Raw genomic sequence first — 25486 nt, forward strand, 5'->3', positions numbered from 1 at the left:
CGTTTCCAAGCCTGCTGGTTGTCTTTCTCAGTATTGGCCAACGTGACTTTCTGAGTTCGATATCGTATAATGTAGAGCACATCAATCATGGATGGGGGAATTTACGACTCTAGCGAAGATTAGTCCTGGCCGTGTTGAAACATGCCATGATCGTCTGTCGGAAATTAGAATGCAACGAAGTCTAAACGAAAGCGCTATAGTTGTCTAGAACATTGTTCGATTGAAGTTCTCCAAAGATTGACCAAATTGATCAATCTCGGTGAAAGCAAGGGCACCAGCTTAGGTAACTTGGTACGTGCTACTGAGAATTGCTTTTCGTGTACGAAGTAGTTGCCCAGGTTTCAACACTGAAAATGTCTAAAAACATGAATGCATGAAGCTGCTTTAAGCTACCGGAGCTGGAGCTAAACTGTGACCGGTTCACCCCTTTCGAGGTTGATGAAACAGCAGCCAATAGTGTGAGCCTCAAGGTTCACGTTTGCTAATGCAAAGTGCGGAAAATAGCAAAATCAATAAAGAGAGTCTCTGCCGTGTCCATTCGGAGAAGAATGTGTTCAGGTCATCAAAGTTCCCCTGGCGGTGGTGCAACATCGAAGTGGTAGTTAGGTGGCACGAGGGCGCTAACACCACGGGCCATCGTCGATACAAACGTCCCGGACCTTTTGGTCCCCCTCGAGAGCGACCCCTGGAATGCCCGTGTACCATGCCTTACGGACGACCCTCCCCCAGTCCGGTCGCCAGGGATCAGAACCAAATTTTGATTGCGTGAGTACGGATACCAGGGCTCTGAGGTTTTCATCTGACAAACGATTATACTCCCACGAGAATCGTCACAGCGGAGACGAGGATGACATCTCTGTCATGGACAGTGGATACATGTATGTCTCGACAGGCCCGCCGAGCCAACAGACAAAAGGGATGCCTGTAAAGCCTGATACGGAGGTTGCAGGACATGTTGAAGGGATCGGCGACGCTTTTGCGGGAGATGTCTCTGGACGTTTGGCGCCCTGTTTCCCTGTCAAGCCCGATGCACCCAGCCATAGTTCAAGTGCAGACAGACGTCCTTGGAAACAGGTTGCCCTATGCCACTGGTAGAATCTTGTCTGAGTCCATGTACATCTCGATGGCAAGTATTCTTTCCGCCGTGAATCAGCCAGAAGAGAGAAAGAAAATCAGATACGGAGTATTTTTACGCCTCATCTCGTATGGCGTGGCTTGACGCCTCTGCCCTTGGGCAGAGAGTAGCGCATCATCACCATCCTATGGAAGTCCAGACCTTTTCCAATCTTATGGCATCCGGGATTCTGATTGGAGAAGTCGGATCTGAGGTGCCGGTTGACAGGGATTGAGAAGGTCGCAGTGGAGTGCGGGAACAGACCCGGTCGTTGCCAAGGATGTGTACATAGGTACATGTGCCCACCGCCCACGCGTCCGAGGCGGCATGACGTCGTTGGTGTTTTTACGCAGTACTTCCACTGACACGGCTGAGTAGCGCGTGGCTTGACTTTTTTTGCGCTCTCTTTTCGTATCATTTCTGCTGGCAGTTCGTATGGATACGGTACACATACTCCGTACACACATTCAACGACCAAAATGTCTTAGACAACCAAGTCACTTTCTGGGCAAGTTTAGTCACTAGCCACAATCCGGGGTTTTAGTGCGTAACAGGAACGGCCCTGGCTTGAAATGTCACCCTCTCCCAAAAGGTCCCGAAGCTGAAAGTGAGCCAATGTCCGTCGTGCTACAGTCCAAAGGCACACACAGAAAACACCCATGTCTCGGCCTCTCGACTGGCTCTGTGGTTCAAGGAGTGAGGTAACAAACGCCCCAGCGCCCTACCTACCGCCCCTAGCAAAAGCCTGAAATGAAGCCGCGGCTGGAATGACATATGGCTGCGTGTGCATCGTGCGTCGCGCCTGCCCTCGATCCCACATCCCACATCTCCCCCAACCGTGTGCGTGTGCACCTTCCCAAGTTTTTTCATCCCATTTTGGGATTAAACAAACATGACGTCAAGCCTGGAAACTCGCAAGTACCAAGGTACCTAATCACGAATACTCAGAGGAAGGAGGGCACCAGCGGTAGTCACCTCGACATCGTTCTTGCCTGCCACAGACTGTAGACCCCGGACCTTATTCCCTAAGCTTAAAGTCGACCTCCCTCCCCTTCCTCTGCTCAATCTTCTCCCTTCATCCCTCACAGTCAAGCCACCCCTTCCCATCCATCACAGCTCGCCAAGACACTTCTTGCAGCTCCCGGCGAGGCACAAGCAGTCAAGCACAGCCATCCCGTCTTGGCATCTTCTTCACCAAAGCTTGGCAAGACCGCTAATACGACACTGCACAACACCCAAAAACAACAACACCAACAACAACATCCTCATCAAAAAAGCATCACCATGGGCATTTTTGGAAAACGTCGCGAGGCGGCACCCGCAGGCGCTGCTGCTACCGGCCATGCCAACGGTCACCATAACGGCGTCTCTGGCAAGCGTCGTGGCGCTGAGCCTTACTCCATGTCTACCCGCCCCAGCTTCGGGCAATGGCTCAAGGGCACCCTCATCGACATCATCACCATGATCTGCATGGGCGCCATCGGTCTCGGAGTAAGTGACATTGTGTCTCAATATCACATTGCCAAGCATCGCTAACAATGTACAGATTTACATGGCACCTCCCGCCCCGAACCGTTCCTTCGCCGTCACCTTTGCCGATGGTGAAGTCGTTTACCCCCAGTTCGCTTACCCCATGCGCAACGAAGTTGTCCCCATTTGGCTTGCTGCCTTCCTGGCCTCTGTCATCCCCATCTGCATCATCCTTCTCATGCAGATCCGCATCCGCTCCTTCTGGGATGTCAACAACGCCGTCATCGGCCTCCTCTACTCCCTCATCTGCGCCGCCGTCTTCCAGGTCTTCATCAAGTTCCTTATCGGTGGTCTGCGCCCTCACTTCCTCGAGGCTTGCCAGCCCGATCTGTCCCGTGTCACTAGCAGCCAGGGTGGCATCGCCCGCACCGGCTACAGCGCCGCTGGATTCCAGAGCTTGTACGTCACCAAGGAGGTTTGCACCGGCGACATGAAGGAGATCAACGACTCCCTCGAGAGTTTCCCCAGTGGACACACCACCGCTGCCTTTGCCGGCTTCGGATATCTCTACCTGTACCTCAACGCCAAGTTCAAGGTCTTCTCCGACTACCACCCTGCCATGTGGAAGCTGATCATCACCTACATCCCCATTCTCGGGGCCGTCCTCATCGGTGGCGCCCTCACTATTGATGAGTTCCACAACTGGTACGACATCTTTGCCGGTGCCGCCATCGGTATCACTTTCGCCTTCTCCTCCTACCGCATGACCTACGCTGCCATTTGGGACTTCCGCTTCAACCACATTCCCCTGAACCGTGGTCAGGCCCTCAACTATGGTGCCGAGGCTGAGTTGTACGATGCTGTCTTCACCCGCAAGGCCGGCTGGGGCAAGCGTGGCGGCGGTGGTATCCTGCACCGCGAGAAGCACCACGGCCATGGCCACAGTGCTTCCACTGGCGCCGGTGTGAACGACTATGGCGAGCCCGTTGGATCCCGCAAGCCCGTCGGCTCTGGATCCCGTCACCCCGATGCGATGGTTTAATTCTATATTAAAAATGCATGCCTAGATGGCACATGGTCTTGAGACCATGAAACACAGAATCGGAGATTATTATCTCCGCAGAAGTTCAGCTCGAGTCTTGGAGTCTGAGAGTTATGAGTAACGGCCTCGCTGAAGAAACTACAATACCCTACAGCACAAGCTTGTACATTAGTCTTTATCCGGTGTTTACACCTAATGGAAGTTTTAATACTTGATCTACCTTCGTTTTCACTTATTGTAACCATAATACCTGGTGCCATTGTGTTTTCAAGAAAAATGAAAACTTGCGAAAAGAATTCTACTGTGATCACATCTGTCTGTGGATGTAATTGGACCAGTCTTCATCCATCAAGCCAAGCCACGTAATCCACGGTAACGTTACCACTTAGTAAAGTTCATACACCCGTCATCTCTGGGTGATCATTCTGCCACCATTCACCTTTTGCTTGACAGAACGTTGCACGTCTAGCTGTACCGTGCCATATTGGTCAGCATCACATAAGAGCCCGCGCGCTAAGTCAACACTCCGTGAATTCTACAGCCTCGTGCGAGACACCACTACGACCTCGAAATACCTACTAGTATCTTGAGTCTTTGCATGCGGTGTTACACGAGATGTCTTCTGGGATGGTCAGCTTGCGTCGATATCTCGCACGTTCGGCTCCTACCAGCCGCAGTGCGCCCAAAATACGACCTTGTTGCATTGGCTTGTGACGTACGCAACCTGGCCGGAAGAAGAGGGGAAGGACTCACGCCAGGACGCTTCGAACATCTTATCAGGCTTGACATGCGGATCGATGGCACATGGCTAGTTCTAAAGATCCTTCGTGAGTAGGATGCTGTTGATATTTGCGTCGAAGGGTCGGGTCTTAGGGGCATAAAGACCGAGAGACTTCCGCCCACATGCGAAGATCGATGCCCCCGAGTCTCTTGTGATAATCGTAACAGCAAACTACGCTTAAAAAATATCGCCCAGAGTGAAAGCTCATCTATCAAGCCAGCTATCTCGCCACCAGAATCCCACAAAGCAAACACAAATCCAACTCCAAAATCTCAAACACCGATATACCCTCGCATCGCCAACATGACGAAAGGATGCCCGGGATGCAACCGCCAGATCAAAGACTATCAGACCTATTGCGTCTACGGATGCAGCCAGGTCGCCTACTATGAGAACAAACGTCGGCGGGAGCGCGAACGCCAGCGCGAGATGGAGAGGATGCGGGAGAGGGAACGGAGCAGGGCGCCGCCTGTGTTTGTTTACTTCGGTTCCGGCGGTGGTGGTGGTGGTGGAGGAGGAGGGTATCATCGGGGACACGGGTATGGTCATGGGCATCATGGACATCATGGATCTCGTCATTATTATTAGGATCTGATTGTCAATTTCGCACGATAGTGGAGATCCTGGTTCGAGAACGAACGAACCTGTCGTTTGACATGTTGATATTGAAATAGTCTCAATTGAATCTTCCTTAAGCTCGCTCAAGTGGGAATCGATGGGAACACATAATCTCACTATCTTGAAAGCTGGACCAACTTCGCCCTTACGTTCGTGTCAAGTAGGCAACGATATCTGTCTTGAATACGTACTCGCTTTCATTTCAATCTGAACTTTTTTCCATGTAGAGAGTGTACGTATAATGTTAGAATTTGCCAAGGCCTTCAATCACATCTGGTCCTTCTTCTACTTCGATTGTATGCTGTCGTATTTCGTGACGTGTCGAGAGTAAGCAGCCTCGATAAAGTAGTCGCGACACCTCCTTCTCGATGCCACGTCTCATAGGCTTATTACAAAAGGACACCGCATCCAGTCCTCTGCGGGTCCTCCACCCAAACTTTCCCCTCTCCACTGACTTTGTGGCAATCGCGCCGCGAGAACCTACGGTAGGCACCCACCCCCTTTTCTTTCCGTCCAGCCTTGCCTTGCCATGTGAGCCCAGAGCCGTCAGGACAGGGAGATCTCGGGCATCGGATACATCATTCATATCCGAACATCTTGTTATCAGCGCCCGACATGAGTGATTCTAGAGGTTCGGGTGTAAGTGATATCCGAGAGATGAACGTCGATCCCTCCTTGGCCTCGCGTCATCTTGTCAGTGGTGAAGCAGACTGACTATCAATGAACAGCACATAGCCTGATTGCAAGATCAGGCTGGGAGGCCGCGTATGCACTTGAAGTTGTCCCCGAAGCTGTGCGGTGGTTGGTTTGATTGATTTCCCTGCTCCTATGACAATCACCGGGAATCACGTGGATGAACAAAGTGTAATTAATCATATACAGCTTGAAGTTGAGGGTATATAATCCACAAGAAGTCCCCTCAAAGTCGTCGAACTGAACTTGCCTCCTCTCCTCAGAAACGTCAAACCCCCATCTTCAAGCCCAGATCAACAAGCTCGACTTGAAGTTGCCAAAAACGCCTCGCTTACTCCCTTACTGAAACACACAATTCAACCATTCAATCCTCCCTACAACAACAAACCGGAACCATGACGAAAGGCTGCCCCGGCTGCAACCGCGAGATCAAAGATTCTCAGACTTACTGCGTCTACGGATGCAGCCAAGATGCCTACCATGAACAGCGGGAAGCTGACCGCGAAGCCGAGCGTGAAAGAGAACGCGAGCAGGAGCGGCAGAGGTCGCAGCCACTTGTTGTCGTTAATGTGAGCGGTGGTGGGAGTCAGCAGAGCAGTGAGACTAGCCGGGATACTGAGGCGAGCCGTCGTTACTACTAAGGCCTCATCTGAAATTGCAGTGCGGCGACAGATATTCAAGTCACTCTGGAAAGGGTGAAGTCTGCAGATAGGGTGTTGGGTCAGACGATTTACACGTTCCTACTGCGTCAACTCTCTAGTGTTGCTTGGATTATTGGAATCGATTGAGATCGAAACGCGAAGGGCTTCATGCTTTGCTTCAAAATAATCCTACTTCTACATGCGTCATCTGTATTTCCAGCATCATGCATCTGCGCTGCCTATCATTTCGTGATTCCAACATACTCTTTTGTCTTGTCCGCAAGGTCTGAAGACGCCAGCCGTGCTTTGAAACTTCGTTATGTGTGCCCCTTAAGGTGGCTGAATCGTGCAGGTGGTGATAAACTGGATGGGCCTAATCCCGCTTCACACCAATAACACCTACCCGGCGCATTCCAAACACACATACAAGACAGACGAACATCATCCAGCCAAACATGGCCCAGAAGGCAACTCTGTAGCCGGCCATGAGGGCATCAGGCGATGACTTGTCAGCGTACGAAGAAGCGTTAGTCGCAGACGAAGCAATGACCTGGGCCACGCTGAGTCCGAGGGCTGTGCCGAGCTGAGCGCACGTATTGAAGACGGCGCCGCTGAGGGCCTGCATTCGTTTGGGGAAAACGTCGGAGACGATGAGGAGGCCGACTGTGAAGAGAATGTCGCAGCTAATGGGGGTGAGGATCTGCAACGAGTTGATCTTAGTATACCGGAGACTAGACTTGACAGATAGAATTCGTAGATTATGGGCATGGCTGAAATGAGGTTCAAGTAGTAGAGATTCTCTTTTCTTACTTGTGCGAAGAAGGCATTCTCCCAATACAATTGGTTGGTGCGGATGAGGGCCATGAGAAGCGGCGCAACTGTGCTCATTGCTGATGAGATCAATAGCATCCACAAGACGGGCATGCGGTGAACGAAGATGCCAGTTGCGATGCTTGTCAGTGCCCCGGCGGCGAGAGATGGAACGACTTGGACTGATGCCACCGTTGCTGACAAGCCCTGGACCTGCTGGAAGCTGGTTTACGTTACTCAAGAAGTCTGCCAAGCAGTGCCATTACGACTTACAACAAACTGCTGTAAAGCTCCATGCAGTTGGTGAGAGCGTTGGTAAGAAGTACCATGACGCAACAGCTGGTGAACACATAGCTGCCCCAAAGCGAGTTGGGAATCAAAGCTGTCTTGTTGTTCTTCACCCGATGGTGCATCCACCCGACAAATGAAGGAATAGAGCAACCAGCTACAGCCAGAAGCGCGATGCTAGATGGCTTACGGATGTTGTTGATGTCGGCTGACAATGATCTGTGCCAGGTTAACCATTTCGTTCACTGAGCTGTAAGTAGACCAGGTACTTACGCCAACACATACGACAAGGTCGCTAGGCCGGTGCTGACCAGAACTACTCCCACGGTGTCAATATCCTTGGCAAGTCGCTTCCAGATAGACTGGCCATTTCTCGCCTGAAGGTCGCGCGGCAAAGCCCACATGGCAACCAGAAACAGAGCCGCACTCGCAGCTGCAGCCAGGTAGAAAGCCGGTCGCCATCCAACATTATCAGTAAACACACCACCCAGTACCAGCCCAAACAAGAAACCCAGCGGCTGAGAAAAGCCCATGCATGCGAATCCCATATTGCGCGGCCGCCCTTCCTCCATATTGGTCGAGATGATGGAGATGGACGAAGGCGTGATAACAGCATACGCCACACCTTGAAGCGCCCGAAACGCAATGATCTGGCCACCCGTCTGCGCCAGACCGCACGCCATGGCAAATATGGCGCTGAAGAACGATCCCGTCAGGTTCACGCGCTTGTTCCCGACGACGTCGGCGATGGAGCCGGCGAGCAGGAGACACGATCCGGCCGTGAGGAAGTAACTGGAGCTAGGCCAGACGAGGAGACCTTCGTCCAGGCCTAGGTTGTGCTGCATGGCGGGCAGGGCGACGACGATGATGCCGTTGCAGAAGCTGCTGAAGAAGAGCTGGCCGCAGACTTGGGCGATGACGATGCCGGCTCGGGTTTTAGAGAGCAGGACGGGGGCGGTCGTTGCTGCTTCCCCTTCCGAGTCGGTGGTCATTAGCCCGCCGGGAGCTTGTTGGAAGTTTGATGGCGCGTCATGGCTTTTTCGTAGTAAGGTGACTGGTGTCGACGAAGCAGGCCCGAATGTCTGCAACTCCGTTGCGGTTTGCGTTGCCATGTTTGCTGTGGAGGTCGATGTTGATTGGTAGTTAAAGTTCAATACCTCTACAACACCTCAGGTGTATGAACGAGCTAAAGTTGAGCAGACTCGACGGAATTGAGATGAGAGCAAAGTACATGTACAAAGTCCCAAGATGCCGAGTGAGTCAAGAGCCCCGGCGAGCCTGGTACCAAAGTTCTTTTGCTGATAAGTTAAGTGAGACGCCGACCCTTAAGGGTTAGCACCGACAACTCAAAGGGCGCAAGTAATACCGGGGACCGTTGTCTAATTGGCTCAAAGGTCCACATACGTAATCAGGCGGGATTAATCGCGGAAAAGAACCTTTGATAAAGCTTTGTATGACTGAATCAATTTCCTTTACACCACCTTTTTTGCAATGTCAACAGGCGTTGTGGTAAGTCCGAGATATGAATTATTCACAACTATATCTATTCATGTTAGTTATGCTATACAATTGAGGTAGGATCGACTAAGCGCAGAGCTTTGATCTCTTGGTGGTTTACTAAACATGATGCTCGCCGCCCTCTATTACTTTCCCGACCTAATATGCAGAACCAATGCAACATAATCCTTTGCATCACATACATGTCTGAGGTGGCCTGAGAGAATTCCGTTCCCATCGACTCCGGCGGGAAACAAACAACCATCTCCCTCCTTCATAGATCCCGATCAAGCCTCCATCGAACAGTAAGAGTAATTGTATTTCCAATCCGACTACCCTGTCTCCAAGAAGAAATCGACGCAGCAGTAATAGTCGCAAGCTCCTCACATTCAACAGGGTCATATTCCAACTCATATGTCTTCATCTCACTTTAGTGAAACCACCAACTCATACTCTTCTACCGCTACTGGCATCCGTAGCTGTGGCCAAATATCGTCACATCACATGCAACTACCACGACTGTTTCGGCCAAATCACCTTTCAACACTTCTTAGATGACCGCTTCCAAGCTTGCGCCAACCTTTCTGGCACAATCGACGTTGTCTATGGGCCGGACATCCAGTGCAAAAACGTTCCTAATTGGGTTCCGGCACCGTCCTCAATTATCGTAGCCCGCGTTGAATTTTTATCTACTTGTTAAACCAATAGGCGCGTCAAGTGAGAATGGATGTTCTGTGACGCCTATCGAGGACTAGAAGTATGTTTTTGGCAAACAATTTCCGATGTAGCTGGTGTAAATATGATCGGGACGGCCTACGTCAAAGATAAGGAAACATCTAAAAGATAATTGCAATGAGGCTTAGGTTTCAGGTTTAGAAGAAAGCTGCGACACAAGCAACGTGGAAGTAGACCACAATCGAAGAGGAGAATTTATACAAATACAAGGCTACTAAAACATACTCTCATCATCACCCTCACAACTTCTCTTTAGAGTTGGCAATCTCAACCGCCTTCTCAAAATCCTTCAAAAACACCCACTTCCCACCCTCCTTCCACCCCTTCGCTCTCCACTCACTTCCATCCGCAGGATACACATCCACAACACCAACCAAACTACTATCATGCGACGCCACAACAAACACATCCGGACTCGCATCGAACCTCTGAATAGCACGCACCGTCTCCCTCGATGCCTCCAAATCCATGAATATCCCACCCTCAGGCAGCGCATGGAACGGGATCCCGTTCGCGTCGCTCCCCGCCTCCCCTAGGACCTTGTTGTAGGGCCCCAGGGCGGCAGAGTTCCCAGCCACGGGGTGGACTGCGTGGAACGCCCGTCCCGAACAGCAGCTGTGGCCCGGCAGCTGGATTTCCTCTGGTAGCGTCGCGCCGCCGTGCGGTCTCAGGACGGAGCTGTGGTGGAAGGAGTCGCCTGCAAAGTACATGAAACTATCCTTCGTTGTACGAGCCAGGGCGTTAATATGTCCGATGGCGTGGCCCGGCGCGGAGAGGAGGTAGAAACTCCCGTCGTTGAAGTAATCCAGTGCCTTGAGTCCACCGATTTCTATCTCGGTGGAAGTGAAGTTCAGTTCACGCACTTCGCGGCCCTCGAACTCGCGAGCGAGAACGGGCGCGTCTGGAATGGTTGGGTAGCCAGGGAAATACGCCTCCTTCACCCCCGGGCCAACGATCAGCGACACCGTGGAAGGGAAGAGTGACGGGCGGCCAATGTGATCCGGGTGTGCGTGACTATGCGCCATATCAGCCATCACATGCTCAAGTATCTTTTGTTGCGCACGAAAAAGCAAACATGGCTTACGTACCTCCAGAAGAGCGCCTCAATCTCCCCCAAATCAAGACCGCCCTCGGTCAAAATTTCGGAGACGTACTTTTGGGCAATCATCGTGCCGTCCAAGTTCTTCCCCATCTCCAAGACAGCTGGAGAGAAGTCATTGTCCCAGTCTTTCGGCAGGCCGAGATCGAAAACTACGCGTCTAGTCTTTCCAGCAGAGTCCTGGTGCGTCACTAGAAATGCGTAGCCTACGCCGTACCACCTCTCGAAGCCATTCATGGTAGGGCCCATGAAGGGCGCCGTGGGAAGGTCTCCATTGAGGGTTGTGTCGATGATGGAGACGGAGACCGTCGACTTTGAAGGAGGGATATTCAAGGCAGAAGTTGCAGACATGGTTGCGGATGGTTGTTGTTAGCTTAAAGACTCAAACAAGTATGATAGACACGATGTTTTGTGCTCATCGATGACGCCGGGCACATGGGACTTTTATATCAGTCTCACCAATCTCACCTCAAAGGCTCAGGCCCAAGCAAGCCAAGAAGCGCGGACGCGCGCCATAGCGGTCGTATTGCTCTTTGTCAGCCCTATTCAGGCATAGCATGCTCCCCGGGCCGAACGATATGCAGTCAACAGCAAGTGCCGGCGATGATTGATCCGAACTAGGCGGACGAACTCGGACAATAGCACAGGTACATGAACCACAGCCACGGAGACATGCGGGCTGACCAAGATGGCGGATCCGCGGATCATCCGCGGCTGATCATGGCATCCGCAATTCAAGCCCCAAAAGGGTCACCCGTATCCGTGGCGTCGATCCCGTCAATCGGATTCGAGAAAGGCAAATACCGCCAAAACTCCGTGGAAACAATCGGAGATCCCCCATGACTGCCCGGGCCAATTCACCTCGCCGGCCGTCAGCCACCGTTCCCAGTCGGGCCAACCCCGTGCCCGCTGACCGGTGACTGGTCGGGTCCACCTCCGCGGGTACCGGTGTGACAGTACCTGGGCTCTCGAAGTAAGAGCACTTGTCCACCCTTCCACTGGTGGTTTATCCTTTTCTTATTTACGAAATCACACAGCAATCGTATGAAAGCCTTTATCACAAGGACCAGTTATTTTCCGCATGATCCTCCGAGCGGATCTGGAGATCTAAGATGTTCACGTATAATGTCACATGTGTAGGCTCTAATCCACCACCGCTTGTACTCAGATGCGGATTAATGTGCACTCACTTTGGACAGACAAAGATTGTTTCAAGATCGTTATTATTCTAGCCTATCAAAATCAGGACGGTCTATCGATCCATCGTGATGCTAATTCTTAGTACCGTGTAAAAGCCCTCTCAAGGGTGCAATACAATCATCCTCCACCTGGAACACGGCCTGTCTCTTTCCTCTTCTGACTAGGCCGTCAAATCATGGATTTTGCACTATGCGACAAATCCTCTTCGTGACAGTGGTATCATTAACTCTTTGCGAATCAAATCACAGAAAAACAATAAAATAGGGCTATGCCGTTCAGCACTCGCCGCCCGCCATGCGCGCCTTCTCGTCATTGCTGTTGCTCGGGGAAGCATCAGCAGTGTGGGTATCGCCCGAGAGGTTGGTGTTGGTGCGGTGCTGAGAGCGGCTACGGCGGCCCGTCGACTCGCCAGTATCCTTGCGGCCGAAAGAGTGCCAACTCTTGAAAGAACTGAAGGTGATGGTCTTCTTGAAGTCGCGGCCCTCGTCTTCGCCACCCTGGCTGAATGCGCCGCGAACGACCTGGTGGTCGTCGAGGAGGTTGAAGGTGCGCTTGACGAACTTCCAAGCCTCGACGCCAACGACGTACAGGAGAGTGAATCCGACGACAATGCCCCACTCCCAAGTGATGCCGATGTGCTTGAACAGTGTGGTGTTGAGGGTCGGAATGTAGATGACGGGGAACACAGACAGGGCACCGATGATGACGGCCCAGAACAAGAACTTGTTGCCGTAAATGTCCTTGAAGAAGGGGAACTTGCTCTTGCTGTCGGGGTTGAGACGGAACATGGAGCGGCGAAGGTTCTTGAACTCCCAGGCGGAGATGAGAATGATCCAGGTGAGCTCGGCAAAGACAGCGGCGCGGGCGCGGAAGACGGGTCTGCAAGCCTCGGTGAAGGTCTTGTTGCACTCGGAACCCAGGTTTCCGCCGTTGGCTCCGTAAACAACAATGATGAAAGTGGCCAAGGTCAAGGCGCCCATGATGATACCGTACACAATCATGTCAATGATGATTTGGTTGGTGAAGACACCGCGCTTCTTGTTCTGAGGGGGCTTGCGCATAACGTCGGAAGCAGCCTGCTCACGACCCAGACCAAAGGCGGGGAAGGATGAGGTAACCATGTTGATCCAGAGAATCTCAAGAGGAGAAATTGGGAAGACGGACAGATCGGCACCGTCGCGGAAAGCAAGACCGCAGCACAGAAGAATAACCTCACCAACGTTGGAGCTGAGGAGATGGAGAATGAACTTCTGGATGTTGTCAAACATGCGGCGACCCTGGCGAATGGCGGAAACGATGGAGTTGAACTTGTCATCAGTAAGCACAATCTTGGAAGCGGACTTGGCAACATCAGAACCAGAGCCCATGGCAATGCCGACATCGGCACGAGCCAAGGAAGGAGCATCGTTGACACCATCACCAGTCATGGCCATGAAGGCGTTGCGGCGACGGAGGGCGTCGATCATGCGAGTCTTGGTATCGGGAGCACAACGGGCAATGACCAGAGGCAGCTCGGGCATGGCATCAATCTCGGCATCAGTCATCTTGTCGAAATCCGTGGCCTTCTGCACAACCGCTTTGGCTACTTCGTCGGGGAGAACACCCAGGTTCTTGGGGATGATGCCGACTTCCTTAGCGATAGCCTTGGCTGTCTCGGGGTGGTCGCCCGTAAGCATGTGGACCTTGATACCGGCAGATGAACATTCGGCGATGGATGGCTTAGTCTCGCGGCGGGGAGGGTCGTAGATACCAGCGAGACCTAGGAGAGTGAGACCCTGCTCAACTTCGGTACGCAGAGCATCTTCCTTCTCCTGGGCGACGTCAGCCTGCTTGGTGGTAAACTTTCCATTCCAGTCGCGGCAGCCGATGGCGAGGACTCGCTGGCCTTGGGAGGCCAACTCGTTCATCTGGCTGAGAACGTCCTCTTTCAAGGCGTCGGTGAGCTCCTGTCTGTCCTCGCCGAACCCGATGTGGGTGCAAAGATCCAGGATGCGCTCGACAGCACCCTTGGTGAAGACCAGACTGTTCTCGGGACTCCAGATATCGGCAGTCTCGTCGTTCTCGGGGATGTCGTAAATGACAGACATACGCTTGATGGAGCTGTCGAAGGGGAATTCAGCAAGTTGTTTCCAGCCAAGGCCCTCGAGGGACTTCTTTCCAAGCTTGAAGCGGTGTGAAAAGATTTGAAGAGCAATCTCTGTGGGTTCGCCAGTGGTTTGCCACTTGGCTTCTTCCTCGTCGTATCGGACAGTGGCCAGGTTGCAGAGAGCGGAAGACAGGAGGAAGGCCTTGAGGCGCGGGGTCATCTCGGCCTCATTCTCGGCCTCGGGCGCCTTCGCAGGCTGCTTGTTCTGAAGCTTCTCCTCGGGGACATCGAACTTGAGAACAGCGGCAGATCGCTCCTGATCGTAGTCGCGCTTGGGGGGCTCATCGACGACCTTCTCCTGCTCCTTGGACTCTGAGTGGGTGACGCGACCCTTGGTCGGGTCATTGGGGCTTTGCGAGTCTCGGACTGTGTAGGTGTGGGAGAATGGAAGCCAGGCCTTGCGGACAATCATAGCACCTTGTGTAAGGGTTCCAGTCTTGTCGGAGCAAATGTTGGTTACACCACCAAGGGCCTCGAGGGCAGAAAGGTCTCGGACGACGACGTTGGACTTTCGCATGACCGTCACGGCGACAACCATTGTAATTGTGAGGACACTGAGAGGTCACTGTTAGTGGGAACCTTAGTTGGCAAAGAAGTACTCAATACTTACGCGACGAGAGATTCCGGGATAATGGCAATACCGAGAGAAACGGCATAGATGATGACTTCACCAGTGACATCGAACTTGTGAGCAGCGAAGACAATGATGGCCAGGATGATGGCACAACCAAAAAGAAGGTAGGCCAGAGCGGCCAGCTTTTTCTGCAGAGGGGTACCCTCAGTGAGACCCAAGAACTTGCCAACAGCATCGTAGACACGTCTCGAGAGACCAACAACGGGCTGACGCTTGCCGTACTTCTTGTAATTCATGGAGCGACCGGGCTTGCGAGTCTTCTTTTGGGTAGATGCAGCGATCTTGCCGACCTCGGTCTGCATGCCAGTAGCGACCACAATACCGCGACCACGGCCCTTGCGGACAATTGTTGTGGCGTATGCGATGTTGAGACGGTCACCGATACCGACCTCGCCCTCTTCGGTGGCTTTCTTCTCGGAGCCAGGGACTATGATGTTGGCTTCGGTGGTCTTATCGACGGGTTGAGCTTCACCGGTAAGAGACTGCTCGTCGCAAGACAGGTTCATAGCCTCGAACATGCGCATGTCGGCAGGGACGGTATCACCCATCTTCAGAAGAATAATGTCACCCGGGACGACTTCGGCGCTGTTGCAATGGTTAGCATTATTGCCAAGGGAAAACAAGCAAGGCGGCTAAGAGCCAAGAGAGCCAAGATGAGAGAAAGCGGGGGGAACCACGCGTTGACGCGTTGACGCATTGCGCATACTTACTTGGGGATGACCTTGGTCTTTCCGTCGCGAAGAACGTTGGCAGAGGGGGCAGACAGAGTGCGGAGAGCATCCATCTGCTTCTCAGCGCGGTATTCCTGCCAGAAACCGATGGTGACGTTGGCGACAATGACAAAAGCAAGAACGCCGCCCTCAATGTAGTCGTTGATGGCGAAACTCAGAATCATGGCGAAGACGAGAACGAGCACCATGGCATTGAACAACTGCTTGCTCAGAATGGTGTACCATGGCACCGACTCGCCGACTTCGAACTCATTGGGAGGGTACTTGTCCGAAGCCTGCTGGACTTGCTGCGAAGACAATCCCTTGTCGGGGTCAACTCCGAGCGCCTGAGCGGTCTCTTGGACCGTCAGCAGGAAGGGGTGTTTTGGGTAGTCACCAGACATTGTGTCGTGTCTGAGCTGGCGACGTCGATGCGATGTAGGATGTTTCCATTCACGATCGAGGTGGTAGGTGGAGAGAAGCTTGAATCAGCTGTAGAACTTGCCAAATCGAGGCTGAAGATAGGCGGTGGTAGTGTTGATGCCTCTCACTCGCGGATGAGGTCAGAGACGATGGTTGGAGGTTGGCTTGGTAACCTTGGAAAAGCTTCTTCTTCCGTTGTGTGGTTGGAAGGAAGTAGAGGGGAAGCTGTTTGACCGGCAGATCTAGAGTTTGAGATCACAAAGGTTGAGGGGGGACAAGGCTACCTTTATAGACTGACAGCCGGGAGACTGGTAGACTTGAAAATGCGCAGGGTTTCGAAAAAGTTTGGAAGCTTGTGCCTCGTAACCCACAAGGTCATCAGCGTCAGACTGGGGAAGTGCAAGAAAGAGAAAGAAAAAGCTGGGAAAGATGCCAAGGTCTGGGCATATGATAACACGCCCCCCCTTCGTAGAGGGGCGTTGTCGTGAAGGGAACATTGGCACGAGAGCTTGCAAAAGAAAAAAAGGCATTCGGTCATTGTGCCGACTGAAAGTGTGTGATTGGGCGTTGGTGGTTGTACCAAGGCGGTAGACATGGAAGCTTGACTTGGCTGAACTTGGCGGGTGGTGAGCTTCTTGGCTTTTGGAGACCGTTCCAGTTTCCTCGGAGGTTTGGTTTGGAGTTGGAAAAGGCAGAAACGAACAGAGACTGAGTGCAAAGACGGTCCGGTTGGGTGGTGGTCCTCGGGTGACGATGACCTTGGCGGAGCTCTTGGCGGAGGGAAGCGGCGTGGACGGAAGTGGGGCACCCAGAGGGAGTGGGGTCCGGTGGTGGGGCATGGATTAAGGTAGGGAAAGAGCAGGGGGCGCTGGAGAAGGAAGGAACTCTGGAGAGAAGGGCCGGAGGGAGGCCCGGGGGCACGCAATGTGAGCATTTACTACCTTGCCTTACTCATTGATATCAAGGCAATTTGCAGGTTGTTTCTCTATGAAATCTTATTGAAAGAAGGGAACTTCATCATGAGAGACTGGAGGTATTTGCTTGCTCGTATGGGCCAGTTGTGTCAAGCGGCCAAAAGGGTGTGAGCTGCAGTAGCAGGAAGACGGTGTTCTGCCATTGGAGCCTCCATGCAAAACACCCAGAAAAACGATTATAAACTGAACGGACCATTACAGCCGCAAACAGAGTGAAGGTTCTTAGCGTGCACACATATTTGAAAATTGAGTGTGACTCTGCAGCTTTTCTCGCCGTGAAGGCAATGGAATGGAACGAACCCATTTCATGTCAGTGACGCCATTGGCCGCCTCTCGGCGAATAAAGTTATTCGATGCGATGAACCAATGGCAAGTCTCGACTGCGCCATGGGGGCATGCATCACGTGCTGCTGGACGTGCCCAACCCAGACGCACAGATATTTTCACATTTTATATGGGTCTCCTGCTCAAACATGTTGTGTGATTGGCCCGTCGCCTCTTGGCCGCTGGATTCCTTCTTTCTTGGCTTTGCCTCCAGCTGGTTCAGACATCACAGCACCTGGTTACAGCGGGGAGAGGTACCTTGCCAGCCAAGATGCACAGCCATGGTACTTACGCACCTCAGCGGACTCGCCGCGACTATCCGCCGTAAGGTGGTTGCAAGGGGGCGAATCATGGCGCCTTGGCTTCCCTGAGAGCCCACAACGGCCACTGAGAGCCGCTGGAACTGGACGCCGACACGCTGCTCTGCCATGTTGTTTGGCCGTTTGCGTTGCACCTTCCTGGCCACGCATAGGTACTTCCCACACTTCCCTAGGTGCCTGGGTACGCATTAGGAGGTACGCCCAAATGGAACAACTCTCGGCTTCACCTCAACAAAAAAAAGACCCCGAAACAACGTGATCCTTTCAACAACGCCTCTTCAGGTGCCGAACTCCTACTTGCACCCCGGAACGACATGCCAAACCCAGTCATCGTATATCTCCGAGCGCTGAGGCTGAGAGAGAGGCTCTGCTCTGACTCTTCGCAAGCTTTGATATCACGTGTACCCTCCCTACGCGTCAGCTGATCAGTCTTCTTCGTATGGAAGATGCTTGCAATCCAAACACTTGTTTACTCCATCACCGAACCCGAAGAAAGCCGGAGCCAGAAGCTGACTTCGCGTTCCGCCGGGCGGAGCGAGATGGCGACACCGGATGGCAACACGGCACGCCACTTTCAATCACTTTTCGCCCAACTCCCTCCGCTGCCAAGAATCCGACCTTTACCACACCAGTTCGTCCGCGCCGTCGGTCGTACACTATCTTTCACACCATCTAACACCATTTTGCATGTCAGAAGGTCTGGCTAGGCAGACTTGGACGGCTGGACAAGGTGGACCGGGGTTCGACGGCGAGCCGCCGGCGCGGGCGATGTAGGAAACATCTCCAGCCTCCGGACAGCGATTGCCGGCGAACGTCGCCGTGCCGCCCCGGACATGGGCAGACGAAAAAGCAAGTCTATTCCGACTGCAAGCGAAGAATGTGATGGCCAAACTGCCATTTCTGCAACCGCTACAACCATTCACTCACGCTGGAATGTGGGTTCCTGGCAAAGTGCCCTGCCTACATACCATGTATACCGAACCCTCTAGAAATAGACCCATCCTGATCAACTGGCAAGGCGACAACTATTCTACCCACGGCCTCCTGCTCATGCTTCGCGCGTATCGCATACCATGGCATGACTACAGTCAGGACCTAGCTACCCACCATTGCGACTCCGTTTGCGCCGGCTCTACTTGGCGGCCCTTGGCGGTTCTTGTCCTACGACTCAACGACGTTGGATCAGCTCCGACGTGGGATGACCGAAGCTGGGCCCAGGCATTCTAGACCCCAGAAAATCCCCATTGACCCCATCATCCCACATCGCCGTCAATTGACCAGTTACGGCCCCGAAGCCTGCAGCCCGCAACCCGAGGCCACAGGCTCGCTGCTCGCACAACCAAAGCACCCATCACACACAGACCAGAACGAAGGGAGGAGAGACATTACATCGCACACATGGAGGGGTTGCGTCGACGATCCAAGCGCGATGCTGATCCCTTCTGTCGGTTTTCCTCATCTGTGGTCTCTGTCGCCCATCACCCCGCGCCCGGCGCCCGTATCTGCGCACGAGGCATCCGAGATCGAATTATCGCTCCCGGCGGCTAGTGTACTCCCCCTTCCTCATCCGAACTGCTTCAAACCGACGTCCCCTCCAACGCCGAGCTCAAGTTTCCAATTCTTGTCATTCTTGTTCACCAAGTGCAACATTGAATGGTCTGACACGGTCACAATCTTCTCGGTGGAGTCGCCAAGCGCTTGGCTTCTCGCGACCGCGCAAGATGGTGTGGACCGGGCCAAGTGACGTAGGAGGTTCAATCCAGAGCGCCCTTCCGCCCCCCCTTTGAGCCCCTCGGTTCTCTCGTGCCACGCTCGCTCAGGCCAGAACACCACTGGTTCTTCCTCGCATGTTCTTGGCAACGAAACTATTTCGCCAAGCCGTCGCCGTGGTCCCTGGTGTTGTCGAAACCACAGATTGGGTTCGTGTATAGCTTCGTAAAGAATCCAAATCATGCTCACTGACACTCTCCATGCCGTCACCTCGCGCCACCGGCCAATGTCCCGAACCAACCCCTCGGAACGGTCTATGTTGGACTCTCATTGTCGGTTTTCCACTACGGCGCTATTAGCGTAAGTCACTTTTCTCTTGGAGAAAACCAACACGTTGATCGCACGTTTGCAACAACATAGCTGGGATGAGACACTTAGCCGGTGGGTGGCAGCATGCCCGTCCATGACAAACACACTTTGAGGGTGGTCACTACGGCAGCAACTCGCTTGCGATGATAGTCGGTATCGCAGTCACAACCTAAGCCTCTAGCTATCCGTCTTGCCCGTCTTACCCTTTCCTCGTTTCCAGAACGGTCCACGCGAAGCTTGACCTTTGCTTATCCTCTCTCCTCCCATGAGCTTGTATTACGGCACTATGCATGTACCCACGTCTTGGATGATGGCATCAACCCCATTCCCAAGCGTCTGTCTGCCGGTCCCGCGGGGTTGGAGGCATGCAGAATGTATACCTTGCCTTTGACGCTTGGCCGCGGCGCCGTCATCATACATAAAGTAGCAGAGACGAGTATCCACCAAGTTGCAACTCGACCAGAGAATGAAGGATCTCTCAAAGGGCCAGACTGAAACTGCTTTGAGGGGTCCTTTGCTGCGCCGACGCCCTCCTCTCCACCTGTGACTTTGTCCAAGGCTTGGTGCTCTTGGGATGTTCTTGGCCTTGGCGAAGCTGACCAACGGCCAGATCAAAAGGTTGTAGAACGGCTTTGCCAAGATTAGGCGATCAGCTGAAATCCAGCAAGAGGGAAAATAGAATTAGCTATAGATCTACATGCTTGGTTCCATTGCGTTGCCACACCTTATCTTTCAACAAGTCTTTAGTGTAGGTCTTGTTATATTTCGAGGTTGCCGATGGGTAATAAAGCTTGTGAGCCAGTGGCTTTGGTTCAACCGCCCAAGCCAAGAATCAGCCCAGGCTATTGATTGAGTAACAGTATCTGAAACTATTGGCCGGTTCGTGTTATACTTGTTCACTGAGATAACTTGTCTCTATTGGTCATCGATCATTGCTGAAACTCCTGGTTCGACGAATGTCGAGACATCTGATTGCCAGCCCATGTAAGCACCGTAATTGATCTTAGCTGGTCTTTCTGGGTGCGTTGCTCAAGGTGGACGGTTGCCAGAGTACGGTGCAACTTATTCCATGCTCAACATCGTACTTGTGAGTTGGGTTCACGATGTATTACGCCACGAAGAGAGGTCGGTTAGAACGGTGTGGGTTCCATAACCCTGCCATCTATATAAGATGTACAGATATTCCATAGAATATTCGCTGCTATCCACCAATACATAAGCACCTTGTCTCGCAGAAACGTAGCAAGATATTGACAGGCTGCCAACTTGAACATTACCAATGATCATCTCGAACTCCATAACAATATGGCTCTTCATCGCCGCCGTCGGCACAGGGATCTGTAAGTCCAGCGCCTGATCCTGACTCAGCCAGGACTAACGCACTTACCAGCCGCTCAAGAGCTCTTTCAAGACGCCGCATCCACCAACGAGTTGCCTGCCCTCTGCTCGGTGCTCTGTCTACCCCTTAAACTCGTCTTCCCGAACTGTGATACCCTTTGCCAGACATGCGATAAGCCCAAGACGTTTTGCAAGACTGGGAAGACGGCCGAGTGTATTGATACGTCGACTGATGTCGGTAATTGCGGGAAGTGTGGTAATAAGGTAAGTGCGGTTGTCTATCTTGTAGCCAGATATGGGGTATTGGAACTGACATGTTGAACGCCAAAGTGCGGCGAAAAGGAAAGTTGCTGTAATTCGAAATGCGTCCCCGAGAACAGCTTTCAGAACGATGTCAACAATTGTGGCAAATGTGGCGTCAGGGTACGTGGATATCTCGCTGCGTCTTCTCCCTTGAAAACGACGTTCCCAATCATTCACTCACCTTTTTTTCGTCAGTGTGACGGAGGTCAAGTTTGCTGCGATTCCAAGTGTATGAGTACGACGCAGTTGCAGAATGATGGCAAAAATTGCGGAAAGTGCGGTACCAAGGCAAGATACCCTCGACATAAGGCTCACCTTGTAGATGTGAGTATCACGGTTTAGTATCGAAGGCTAATTCGGTTTCCTAGTGCGGCAAGGGCACGACGTGCTGTAACTCCGAGTGCCTGTCCAATGACACATTTCAGAGCGATCCCATGAACTGCGGCAAGTGCGGGAACAAGGTGAGGCTCTTCCCCACCACGGTCCATTATCCATTGTACAAGACGTTCCGACTGACTACGACAATAGTGCCCTGAGAATTACAACTGCCACTCAGGTCACTGCCTCGAGCCACACACCTGTAAAGCAGGCGTCTCCCTCCTCGAAAGCTGTCAAGATCCCGTCGTTAGCGGATCAAGCTGCGGTGCTGGTGAAGACGAGCTGTGTAACTGCATGGAGCCTGTTGAAGGCGACCCGTTTTGCGGCGCGTTCGATGGGCAGTATTGTCAGGATACGTGTAGTTCTGATAAAGATTGCCAGAATAGCAAGGGCAAGAAGTGTGCGAGAAGAGACAAGACATGTTGCTCGGCGGTGGCTACTGATGACAAGAGCCACAAGACGTTTAAGGGTGTGTGTTTTGAGGCTTGTGCAGGGAAATAAGGTCCAGTGCCGTTGGAGGCTTGATTTTCCATGTCACTAACAGCCTGTATTCTGCTCTACTCTGGAATATAGCGACACAGCGGTTACGGGAAGTTTGATAATATGAACATATTACGCGTTCAACAGATTTCACGACAGTCTATCCAGGAGCGCCATTGATACAAGGACTCAATTACTGCCGCATTCATCAATATGACAGCCCTTGGTAGCTCTTTACCACCCCGTTGCCTATTGTCCTGCACGTAAATGCTACATCTCCTTACCTTAGACCGCGAGGTAGACACCTTGATATCTATCGAAGAATGCTTATCAAAGAACCCAAGCTTCTAATCAAACCATTGCCAGGTATGGTCCCCCACTCAGGGTATCTCCGAAACGCAAGGCCTTCGAATTTACGATGTCCGGCGTGCCCACTCCCTGAAATCTTCAACCTTATCACTCTGCTTCCTTGAACTTCCTTCCCATGCTACCGGAGATGATCTGAGCATTGGTATAACATTGGAGCTTTCTTCCTGCCAATGCTTCAATTCTTTCTCATCTCTCGCATACCATACTGATTGTGGATTTCATCCATCGCACCACATTAGACAAGGTACATCTGTTTCGTACCACCCTGCCAGACGTATAGCTAACGTATCAAGAGAACTCACTCACAGCCATCCACTCATACACATACACAGCTACATACACCCACGCAACCGCAGACATGAAGCTGTCAACTACCCTCGCCATTCTTCTCGCCCCCATGGCAGTCTTCGCCAAACCCCCCAAACGTACCAGCGCACGCCACGTCAGAATCGACAGACTCCCCACTTGCATCCAATACTGCATTGGAGAAACACAATGGCGCATCAAAGGCGGCACGCTCCCAAAGCTCGCAGGCGAATGGTGCGCGAAAACCGCCGCACACACGCCGGACTGGATCAGCTTCGGCAAAGCTTTGGACGAGTGCAAGAAGCACCAGTGCGATAACAGCATCCAGTGGATCGACCTCGCCGTCTGGCACTGGGACATGTGCGAGTGGAGCGATGTCAAGGAGGAGGGCATGAACTTGCTCAGTGGCTATCGCAAGGCGTACTGGTGGCCTAATGATCGTCAGCCTATTCGACCTCCTCATTCTAGAAACTGGATCTCGGATGAGACGTTTGAGGCTCCCGATGAGTGGAATGACAATAACGGAATTGGAGATGACATTCCGGAAGATCAACCTCCGATCCACGGCTGATAGACCCTCTTCGACGAACCGCTTCTGAACGAGATTGGTGGCATCTGAGAGGATGGATATCAAAGTCTGGATATGGCCGTCCAGAGGAATACGTGTTAGTTGACACCGGTCAAGATTTTGGCGACTACACGAGGCTTTTCCATCAGCTATTAATCCCATGTTCGATCTGGTCCCCGCAACAGGTACCTGTGTTAAATCAGCCACCACCAACTTGCACCAACCCTGTCGCAAGTCATAATTCTGCGGCTACTCAGTTATTGATAGGTAGATATCAATGAGCATATCATGCATTAAAACATTGTTGCGAGATTTCCGTTCTCCTTTCAGTCGTCCTTTTGAGCTTAGAATACCATTTACAGATGTCTTTCCATGTCATAACTCCATACCTGTGGAGGCTGTCAACATAACATCATGGCTTCATATCACAGATTCAAGTCCGTAGCGTTTGACAAAGTCCGACAGGTTTTGCGGACTTTCAACTGAACTCCCTCTCAGTGAAGCCAAAATGTGGCTGTGGCAGTCACAGCTGAACGCAATTGTGACACTGCATGTAGCATGACTGCAGAGAGGCGGACTTGGCGGACTTTGAGCAATTCTGATGCTGAAACTAAATACCCTCATCTGCACCTTCGAATATTAGATAAAACAAACTTGCGCTGGAGTTTTCAGTACGTTGAATGTTTATCAAACAATCAACCCGCGTTTACATTGATATTTTGCGCCTTATACTCACTCCTAACCATGACAGGTGCTGCTCTCTTCGTCGGGGATGATGGGCAAGTCACTACTCGACGTGACCTCCCTCCAGTCACAGCACGAGACGATGAGATTCTTATTGACGTCCTCTACTCGGGAGTCAATCCTGCAGATCTCAAGATAATACACTTCACCAACTTCCGCAACTCTGTCTCGGGAACCGACTTCTGCGGCAAGGTCCTAGACTGCCCCGCGCTCGTCGGCTCTGGGTTCAAAGTCGGCGACATCGTGGCTGGTCAGAGTGTTGCCTATGGGGAATACTCCAAAGAGTACGGCGCTCATAAGCCGTGCATCTCCACGCCGAAACTTGGTCTTTTCAGAGTCCCTGAGAACATGCCCCGCCCCGACGCCGCAGCCATAACCACCGTCAGCCACACCGCCAGCGACGCATTGTACAACAACTTCAAACTTCCTCTCCCAGGATCCAGTACTGATGTTGTTGAGGGCACGCTGGTTGTATGGGGTGGAGGAACGGCCGTCGGCCTGTCCGCCCTCCAACTGGCCCGAGCTAGCGGGGTTACCAATATCATCACAACGGCATCTCCCTCCCGTCATGGTCTTCTCCGAGGACTCGGTGCAACCGATTGCTTCGACTACAAGGATGCCGATGTCTCAGACAAGGTCAGACAAGCGGTCATCAGAACAGGCCACTCTCGGGTATGGGGATTCGAGACCGCGGGGTCGCCCGAATCGAGTCAGCTGCTGCTCGGTGCGCTTACCAAAATCGATGCCGATGTTCAATTCTCTTGGGTCAATGCAACGGGTGCGCAGCGTCCGCCAAGCGAATCAGTCCTCGGATCCCGAGACTACGATATTGTCTTTGAGGTTGCCGGTGGTCGCCATGTCATCCCCGCAGAACCCGGAAAGGCCGCCAACATGTGGGCTGCTCTCGACTGGGTGGTCGAGAATTATGGAAAGGGATTCGAGCTTCCCGTCATACGTGTGTTTGAGGGTACCGGAGAACAGGCGCTGGAAGAGATGGAGACAGTGTCCAAGCAAGGAGCTTTTGGGAAGCTCGTGTTGAAGCATCCCCTTCGATGATCATAAGGCTAACGATGATTGCTTTCCTGCGACCATTCCAGGTCAGCTGTGAAAGACGTTTCTCGAAACGAGCGAGCCAGTAGATTGGACATTCTAGATGTAAAAAGAAACCCCGAAAGGAGAGTAGCAGAAGATACTAGAAGCCGGGAAGTATACGCACTGATTCCCATCCATGATGGTTATGAGGAGCTGAATAAGGGTGGTACATACTTAAGTATAAACAAAGATCAGGGCATCTGACTCTTTAAAATAAGATACCCTGAATACTTTATCACTTGAAACTTTAGATCCCCTTCCCGGCTTATGGATAGGGTACCCACTTTCCTCCACTGTGCGCCCGCCGTTC

The 25486-nt window shown here is 52.4% G+C and overlaps 7 protein-coding genes across 7 annotated transcripts; 4 read left to right on the forward strand and 3 right to left on the reverse strand.

The window, feature by feature from the left end:
- Nucleotides 1-1669: 1669 nt before the first annotated feature.
- On the forward strand, nt 1670-3841 carry HER10_EVM0006803 (PAP2 superfamily protein). Its single transcript, XM_035476378.1, has 2 exons — nt 1670-2605; nt 2661-3841. The coding sequence occupies exons 1-2, from the start codon at nt 2399-2401 to the stop codon at nt 3624-3626; spliced, it is 1173 nt and encodes a 390-aa protein (XP_035332805.1). The 5' UTR covers nt 1670-2398; the 3' UTR covers nt 3627-3841.
- Nucleotides 3842-6593: 2752 nt separating this feature from the next.
- HER10_EVM0002187 (uncharacterized protein) lies at nt 6594-8750 on the reverse strand. Its single transcript, XM_035471911.1, has 4 exons — nt 7731-8750; nt 7443-7676; nt 7170-7392; nt 6594-7059 (listed from the first exon to the last, which is right to left on the reverse strand). Exons 1-4 carry the CDS (start codon nt 8567-8569, stop codon nt 6733-6735), a joined length of 1623 nt encoding a protein of 540 aa, XP_035332250.1. The 5' UTR covers nt 8570-8750; the 3' UTR covers nt 6594-6732.
- Nucleotides 8751-9928: 1178 nt separating this feature from the next.
- On the reverse strand, nt 9929-11267 carry HER10_EVM0004611 (metallo-beta-lactamase superfamily protein; the record flags this gene model as incomplete). Its single annotated transcript, XM_035474247.1, has 2 exons — nt 10778-11267; nt 9929-10703 (listed from the first exon to the last, which is right to left on the reverse strand). Exons 1-2 carry the CDS (start codon nt 11137-11139, stop codon nt 9929-9931), a joined length of 1137 nt encoding a protein of 378 aa, XP_035332520.1. The 5' UTR covers nt 11140-11267.
- A 751-nt stretch (nt 11268-12018) lies between these two features.
- On the reverse strand, nt 12019-16775 carry HER10_EVM0011536 (potassium/sodium efflux P-type ATPase). Its single transcript, XM_035480965.1, has 3 exons — nt 15479-16775; nt 14745-15353; nt 12019-14688 (listed from the first exon to the last, which is right to left on the reverse strand). The coding sequence occupies exons 1-3, from the start codon at nt 15880-15882 to the stop codon at nt 12264-12266; spliced, it is 3438 nt and encodes a 1145-aa protein (XP_035333392.1). The 5' UTR covers nt 15883-16775; the 3' UTR covers nt 12019-12263.
- A 1942-nt stretch (nt 16776-18717) lies between these two features.
- HER10_EVM0000454 (uncharacterized protein) lies at nt 18718-19263 on the forward strand (the record flags this gene model as incomplete). Its single annotated transcript, XM_035470237.1, has 1 exon — nt 18718-19263. The coding sequence occupies one exon, from the start codon at nt 18718-18720 to the stop codon at nt 19261-19263; it is 546 nt and encodes a 181-aa protein (XP_035332039.1).
- Nucleotides 19264-22824: 3561 nt separating this feature from the next.
- On the forward strand, nt 22825-23343 carry HER10_EVM0002387 (uncharacterized protein; the record flags this gene model as incomplete). Its single annotated transcript, XM_035472102.1, has 1 exon — nt 22825-23343. One exon carries the CDS (start codon nt 22825-22827, stop codon nt 23341-23343), a length of 519 nt encoding a protein of 172 aa, XP_035332277.1.
- A 741-nt stretch (nt 23344-24084) lies between these two features.
- On the forward strand, nt 24085-25140 carry HER10_EVM0004954 (uncharacterized protein; the record flags this gene model as incomplete). Its single annotated transcript, XM_035474580.1, has 1 exon — nt 24085-25140. The coding sequence occupies one exon, from the start codon at nt 24085-24087 to the stop codon at nt 25138-25140; it is 1056 nt and encodes a 351-aa protein (XP_035332562.1).
- Nucleotides 25141-25486: the final 346 nt, after the last annotated feature.

The sequence above is a fragment of the Colletotrichum scovillei genome (genome assembly GCF_011075155.1).
Source record: "Colletotrichum scovillei strain TJNH1 chromosome Unknown Contig00006, whole genome shotgun sequence".
NCBI lineage: Eukaryota > Fungi > Ascomycota > Sordariomycetes > Glomerellales > Glomerellaceae > Colletotrichum > Colletotrichum scovillei.

Bases quoted from the DNA above. Each gene is read 5' to 3' on its own strand.
- HER10_EVM0006803 (XM_035476378.1), top strand. From the start codon at position 2,399: ATGGGCATTTTTGGAAAACGTCGCGAGGCGGCACCCGCAGGCGCTGCT. The intron at 2,606-2,660 runs GTAAGTGACATT...AACAATGTACAG, and splicing joins TGGGCGCCATCGGTCTCGGA to ATTTACATGGCACCTCCCGC.
- HER10_EVM0002187 (XM_035471911.1), bottom strand. From the start codon at position 8,569: ATGGCAACGCAAACCGCAACGGAGTTGCAGACATTCGGGCCTGCTTCG. The intron at 7,677-7,730 runs GTAAGTACCTGG...AACCTGGCACAG, and splicing joins ACCTTGTCGTATGTGTTGGC to ATCATTGTCAGCCGACATCA. The intron at 7,393-7,442 runs GTAAGTCGTAAT...AACGTAAACCAG, and splicing joins GAGCTTTACAGCAGTTTGTT to CTTCCAGCAGGTCCAGGGCT.
- HER10_EVM0011536 (XM_035480965.1), bottom strand. From the start codon at position 15,882: ATGTCTGGTGACTACCCAAAACACCCCTTCCTGCTGACGGTCCAAGAG. The intron at 15,354-15,478 runs GTAAGTATGCGC...CCATTGCAACAG, and splicing joins AAGACCAAGGTCATCCCCAA to CGCCGAAGTCGTCCCGGGTG. The intron at 14,689-14,744 runs GTAAGTATTGAG...GTGACCTCTCAG, and splicing joins ATCCCGGAATCTCTCGTCGC to TGTCCTCACAATTACAATGG.